Source organism: Montipora capricornis, chromosome 4, assembly GCF_036669925.1.
Source record: "Montipora capricornis isolate CH-2021 chromosome 4, ASM3666992v2, whole genome shotgun sequence".
In the NCBI taxonomy this organism is placed as follows: Eukaryota; Metazoa; Cnidaria; class Anthozoa; order Scleractinia; family Acroporidae; genus Montipora; species Montipora capricornis.
The window spans coordinates 40,170,173-40,177,672 of record NC_090886.1 but is presented as its reverse complement, the minus strand read 5'-3'; the positions used below and the strand labels follow the sequence as shown (position 1 = coordinate 40,177,672).

Here is a 7,500-nt window from a genome sequence, read left to right as displayed (position 1 = left end):
TTTGATTGAAGTGATGCCCGATTGCCATTGAAAAAGTTACTTCAAAGAACCATTCATGTAACCTTTTCGTAGAGCTCTTGACTAAAAAGATTCCTTAGCAATCATTATCTTTCTGTTTTTAAGGGCCACCCTTAACTTTTTATTGTGTATACTCCGTGCAGATGGCATTTACTAACTTCCCTCCAAATTCGATTTTTTTAGATCTTTCAGTTCTCCTTGCATTAAATCACATCCTCATTCTTTGGCTCCTCGAGCCAAAGGGAACGCAACGGTAAGGTCGCGCTAGTCTGTCAGGACTGGGCTTCAAGCAAGTAATCACGGACAAGAATCTTACTGGTATATGTTGCATCAAACGGGTGATCTGATCGGCGTATTTTTGAAGAAAGATATTAAAAGCTGGAGTCGATAAAAGTACTGGACTTTTAAACCGAAAAACCCCTATGAGTGGAAGAGAGAGATTTTTCTCAATTTCAAGTCCTTGGTGATTTCTGTGTTTATTTTAACTTTATTTGAAGGCAAATATTATTACTTAGGTATTGATTACTTACCCTACAAAGTGCCGTGGACTATTAGATAGTAAAAACTTCTCATGATGATGATCTTTACTTTGAAGAAGATATGAGGTTTCTGGAGCGTAAAGTGCAAAACAATCCTTGGTTATTGTGCAGCAACAGAATTTATCACGGAAAACTGATGTAGTTTTTCATGCATAAACAACTCTTCACTCACCACTTAAACATTTACAAATCCAGACTAACAAGCCACAGAAAGCCATGAATAAAAGCCGAATGGAAAGTGGTTTTTGTTGTTAGACGTTTTCTTATTCTCTTCTTGTGTACTGCAGCGATGCGTTAAACTAGCCCAACTCGACTAACAGACAATCACTCGTGCACTTTGTAACTTTCTCCTTCGTCATTTTTCGTTGAATTCCATTTAAATTAACCTTCAACGTTACGGACCACTCCAGTAATTGACTTTAAAAATCATCACGAATTCGTGGCAAAGTTCAGCAAAATTTTAAGCACGACTTTTAAATCAAGTTTCATGGCAAATGAGGGTTTCTTTTCCACAGTTGAAGCAAGTACTGTAGATGTACGCAAACAAAAATTTGTAATATGTTCGCGTTGAATTGTGTGTGTGTAAAAGCCTGAGGACAAGGACATAGTAGAATAAATTATTTTTTTTGTTTTTTCATAATCTATTCTTGAAGCCGGCATCACGGCTGCAAAAAGGTACAATTACCATAATATTATGTCGAGATTTTCACACGCATAAAAGAATGCCTTTGCCCTCAGAGTTCACTCATGCGATACTCAAGAATTCCGAAAAATCCATATCTAAAACTGCGAGTCTTCGTTTTTGAAAGCCGGCTGCGCTTTAAACATGTTTTCTGGAGAAAAAAAGTCAAAATGATAGTGCAGTTTCGTGCCTTGACTGGTCATCCTTTGGAAAATACAAGGCCAGGATAAAAGAATGTTTCTGTTCTCAAGAAACGCCCTCCAGAATCGAATGAAACAATGCTTTCTCTTCGAAAATTTTTGTCTCGTAAGACGACATATCTTCTCATCCACACGTTCACAAACTCTGTTTTGTCTTTCTTATGAGCTTGAGTGGCATGAAATTTAGTAATTGATATTTCCCAATAAGTTCAAACAAATTTAATATAGTTTATTATATTTTTTTAAATTTAAGTATAGCAAATACAACGGCAATGCAATTGATAACAAAAGACTAACATGCAAATTAGAGTCATCTGAGTTTAACCCGCGGGCTTATCGTAGTGATTCGCTGCATTCGACGATCTACGATCCACCGGCCCAGACAACTACGGTAAGTCTTAAACGTTTTTTCTTTTAAAGGGAATTCGAAGCTCGACATGTATCTTTTAACACTTAAAGACTACAAAAAAGTGCTCAAACGGCTACTCGAGATCCTGCCCTCAGCCCCAGCCGTTCCACAAGTGACATTTGATTTTGAGAGAGCAATCGGGGCCTCTTTAAGAGACGCAATCCCCCCCCCTCCCCTCCCATGCAAGGCTGCACTGTTGTGTATTCCACTGGACTTAAGTTCTGTGGAGAAAGGTGAGTGAATAATAAGAGATGGAAAAACTTATTCATGGTAACTTTGCAAAAAGTTAAAAATAATTCACGCAGTCGAATAATAGGCCGGAAGAATACAAGTTTAATTTTTTGGGGAGATATGAAATGTTTTAAAAATGTTTAACAAAACTGTCCTTGGAATCAGTTAATTTATTAGGGATTAGAACTCCGTAAAAGTGGCATCAGTAGCCAAATCTTTTTCTTTATCCATGCTAAAAGGTGCAAGAACTCGGCCTTCAATCATCGTATACCCATGACCGTGGTACGCACTCATACATTAAAAAGATGATGGCGCTATCTTTCCTGCCTGAAGAAGAGATCGAGTCCATGTTTCAACAGCTTCAACAACAAGCTTCGGAGCCTCTGCAGAAGTACACAGAATACGTAAACAATACCTGGATCAACGTTACGTGGGGACCCTCTGAATGGTAGCCTGCGAAAGCATCCGTTTCTCCTTCGCTCTTCGCCGCTGGGGACGTTTCGCTTTCGCAGGCTATCTGAATGGACCACATTCAAGAAACCAAAAAAGGATGTTGAAGGTTGGCACAATGGCCTCAACCGCCGTGCCTCTGGACGAGGACAGCTGCCAATGTATTTACTGATAGAGTTTCTACACAAAGAAGCTACACTTACCGCCCTCCAGGTCCGCCTTGTTTCAGAGAGGAAATTGAAAAGAATACAGCGACGCAAGTACCGCGAGCTGCATGCGAAACTGTTCGAACTTTGGGACCAGTATGAAGCGAAAGAACGATCAGCCAAACGTTTACTTAAAGCATGCTGACCCCACCTCGATGGACCGAGGGAAAGTTAAAGTAGATATAAGTTCAACTCTTCTTTTAGATCCTTCTAATGAGTTCAATACATTGGACATTTAAGTATGTAGCCGATGTGGATAATTCCCGCTACTTCACACGATTTTGTGCGTAAGCTAATGTACGTTAAGGTCAATATTTATTTGAAATCGTAGGTTTAGCCGATAAGCCTAGGATATCTATATACAGCAAGTTTTATAAGTCTCAAGGTAAGAGTCATTCGGACGACCCACACGTCCCCGCATGTAAAAGGAATATTGTTAAAAGGCGATAAGTTTCAATATAATAGTGCGTACATGTATAACACGTTGAAAACGATGCTTGCAATGCTCGATTATATTTTGGGCAAGACCGTCAAATCGAGATTGTAATTCGAGACTCGCGTTGTTTTCACAATTTGCATGCATCTTGCGTTGAAAAGAACGGCATAGCTTTTACTATGTTGTGCTATATCTTTCCAAAACATCGATCGATTCCTCCTAGGTATTACACTAGGTAGCCCAAGTCTCAAAAGATCTCAAAGCGGTGGTTTTAATGTTAAAGCCCGTGGCTGGTTCAATTAAGAACAAGACAACAAAATTATTCGTTTCTTGTTTGTTTTTAAACCACTTAGGATAAAGTAAAAGTGCACTCAACAGATTAAATGGGCTTTTCATATTTGGAACGAACTGACTATTTTGTGGTACGATCTGACTTGGAACGATCTGACCATGAAACGAAATGACCATAAACCACACGAGTTTCGAATTGGCCCACGATGCGTATGTAAGTATGTGTTTCCCTCTTTCAACCCAAAGATATTGAGCTGCGCCCTTCATAATTCAGTAGCGAATGCCCAAAGTCATTCGGACAGGTCCCAACTGGGATCACAATCCTGGCCCCAGTTGTTCGAAGGTTGGATAGCGCTGTCCACGGGATAACTTAATTGGTTTTGCTGGTGTTTACCCGCTGGAAAGTGATTTATCCGGTGGATAGCGTTATCCACCTTCTCAACAACCGTGGGTTGATTTCATAATTATAGTCATATTGTTTTTGTTACTGCTGGTGGCGAAGGAGTGACGAAGGACTGACTCGGTTCCTTAATTCCCCGCAACTGTCAGAAAAAGTAATAGTAATAGGACTGAGAGGAGTCCAATTCGGTTTGTAATCAATCATACGAGTGAAAACAAAATTGAAATCAAGAAATGTGATCAATCTCGTCAACGTCTATCACTTCTGAGTTACGCCAAAACAACACTTTTCTTTTTTTGAGAATTACTTCCTTTGGCAAGGGGTGATCTTTTTCAAATTGGCAAGGAGCTAATGAGGTCGGCACTGTCCTTATTTTACTCCACGCACGGCTACCATGGCGGGGCGCGCGTAAAGGATAATTTAGGGTGATTCCTAGGTTTTGCATTGAGCAACCTTACTGCGCATAATCTCTTGCGTCATTGGCGAGCGCATTGGCTAGCATGACGGGTTTTCATCGACGCCAAGCTTAATTCGTCAAGTAGTGGCTATTTCCTCCTAAACGAGTACGGTTAGCCCCATTTTTTATTTCATATTTTTGCTAAGAACGGTGTTTTCATCATAGGGTTGGTGTTGTTGTTATCGATCTGTAAAAGGATAAATACATGACGGCGGTTGCGATTTGCTTGACTCAAATTGGTGGCTCCTGAGAATTCAGTCTCCGGCCTTGGGATTTTATTATAACCGTTGACAACCGAGAAATTGAAAAATGGCTCAAATCGCGCCAGATCTGGAAAATAACCACACAGGAAGGAGGCTACTCACAATGGCAATAAGGTTAGGCTTCCTAATTGAGATTATTTTCATATAATAGTTATTACTTCTTAAGCTTTTAATCGGGATTCCCATACAAATTCTACAAATCCTTATATTTTTGTAGGGCATGCTCACACTGAGATTAGGGGGGCCTGTGCCTGTACTGGAGATGGCCAGCGGATTACCTTTTTTCAATATGGCGGTCGATGGCGGCCGCAGAACTTATTGCCGGGTTGCAGGTGTGGACATGGGACGTCGAAAAATGATTTTGTTTTACCTCTAAATTATTTTTATGGGAACTCCATTTGAGTGCGCCATGGAGTAGTACTCTAACTCCATGTTTTCACTTTTGGTTTCAACAACTGGAGGTCACGGTGATTCCCGTGCTGTAGCTGTCGACTGACTCTCCCATCCGAAGTATTCTGAGCTTAGAAAACGATGTCACAGACACGTCCTGAAGTTCTGGTGAGTTGCGATTATTTTGCAGTTAAAGTCTGCTCTGGACTCGTCTACACCTGTAGATGATTTGCAAGTAATGTGGAGAGTCACAGGCCAGGTAATAATGGATGGCAGGGATGGCGTAGTGGTTTAATAGAGCCTTCGCCTCCCACCAATGTGACCCGGGTTAGATTCCCAGACTGGGCGTCATATGTGGGCTCAGTTTGTTGGATTTTCTTCTCTTCTCCAAGAGGTAATTTCTCCGGGTACTCCAGTTTTTCCCATCTCCTCAAAAATCAAACCAATCATTGATTTGATTTAGGTTAATTTCGTTACCCTAATTAGTGCTTTTGTGCTAATTTCATTGATACTTAAATAAAGAGCACTTGTATTGAGATTATTTTTGTGCAGTATGACGATCAATATCAAACTGTAATAACAGCCGTAAACGAAATTTGTAAATTTCATATAAACTCTTGTAAATAAAATTATGCAAATTCCCGCGAAATTTTTTAATATCCAATTTTCAAATGTTATATAATTATGCTTTGTGCAATGATCTAATTTTCGGTTGAGTGCATGATATTAATAAAATCACTAAAAAAATTTTAATATTTCTGAAATCTGCCTTTTGCAGCAGAGTTATAAAGATTTGAATTTGGCCAAACTCCCATACATTAGCTGTAATTTAACCCATTGGCTCCCAGGGGTTCCCCATTGACAAGTAAAATCGTCTGGCGTTAGACAGAGTAAAATACTAAGTCTGGCCGGTTTAGGCCAGTTTGGGCGTCAAAGGGTTAAGCCGCATTTGCCCCCCAACCAAGAGATCTTTTGTTTTCGTTGTGAAGACCACCTAATGTATAAAGTAACTTTATTGCATATCATCTCAATATACATGTACTAGCCCAGTTTAACAGGCAACTGTACAGTCAACTCTCTCTTAACGGACACCTCTGTAAGACAGACACCTCTATAAGACGGACACCTGGTGCTGGTCCCGGCCGTTTCTTAGTAATTTTACTATAACCAAACTCTCTATAAGACGGACACCTCCATAAGACGGACAACGGACACTTTGAAATTGTCAACGGACACTTGTGAGGTGCTGAATGTGACCACAAATTACGATTTAGGGAAAAAATTCTTGTACGTGACTCTTTTTAACATCATCATCAGTCCTTTCTGCGCCATGGGACGCATAAGGCCTCTTTTTTTCGGTTTCTGTAGTCAGTAGATTGAGTCCAAGAGGGTGACTAGCCCTCTGCAGACTTGCCATAGCCCCTATTTGCCAGCTTGTTCAGAGTTCCTGCCCGGCCTTCACAACTACCGTAACAGCCCCGGGAGCTAAGTCCCACTGTACTTCACCCTGACAGGCAGTCCCCTACTCCACTGTTGTCCACCTCCCGCGAACGAGGACGTTAGGGGGATGGTCTTTGGGAGCAGACGTTTAATTGACAGCTTTTATCTTGTCGCCGGAATACATACAGTACAAGTTAAAATAAAATCAGTCATTGTCCCATTCAAAAAATAATTTGGAGGTGACAACCAAATTGTATTGTAATCTAAAACAGGTAGGTTTTGTTCAAGCAAATAACTTAAAACAAACCTTGAACAGACGCGTATTCACTGTGCACAGGTTCAGCATTATTGTCTTAAATTTCCTAGGGTCATGCTATGTCGACTCTCTATAAGCCGGACACCTCTCTAAGACGGACAGCTGAGGCCGATCCCGATGGTGTCTGTCTGAGAGAGAGTTGACTGTATTTGGTAAAATACCTTGCATGCCTGCACAGGTGGCCCAAGCTCACGACACGGGCACTTAAGTGACACTCAATCTATGCCCAAAAAACAAAAGTTTATGTGGGAAATCATAGAAACGGCATAAAATGTAATATTCTGTGAATAAAGGTAACTTACCTTGTTGCCGCGTTGCATAATCTTTGTTATTTACCAGTGTCTCTTTCCGTTTTGAAGCTTTTTTGGCACTAATTTGATGTTCCACTGCTACATTTTGTAGGAGAAAGACAAGGCTGAACAGTCCTTTCCAGAATGGCTGTCGCTCGAGGAGAAAAAATTGGGCTAGAAAGCAACCTCTGTCCTCGATTTCTCCATAAAATCAAAGAGAGCTTGCAGCTCCCTATCAATTCACTTGCTATCCAAGTCCATTCAAATAGTTTTCACCGGGACGCTTTCTTTTGAACAGAGCTTGCTCAGTCAGCTATTGAAATTTTGAAATACAATGTAGGCTTGTCGAAACTGCCGTGGACCCGTGGTAACAAACTCAGCCCGACCAGGGGTACCCAGCAGTCTTCTGGCAAAGGCTTGCTTGTCGCTAGGGTTAGATTCAAAGATTGTAGTTTTGGTTGACAATGGGTTACAGTGTATAT

The 7,500-nt window shown here is 40.8% G+C and overlaps 1 protein-coding gene across 1 annotated transcript in view; it reads left to right on the top strand.

Moving 5' to 3' along the window:
• Window positions 1-4,844: 4,844 nt before the first annotated feature.
• The window catches only part of LOC138046684 (uncharacterized), a 20,531-nt gene continuing 17,875 nt past the window's right edge, over window positions 4,845-7,500 (top strand). The window contains exon 1 of the mRNA XM_068893280.1: window positions 4,845-5,140. Coding sequence (XP_068749381.1) covers window positions 5,114-5,140 — 27 coding nt within the window. The 5' untranslated portion in view covers window positions 4,845-5,113. The remainder of the gene's footprint in view (window positions 5,141-7,500) is intronic.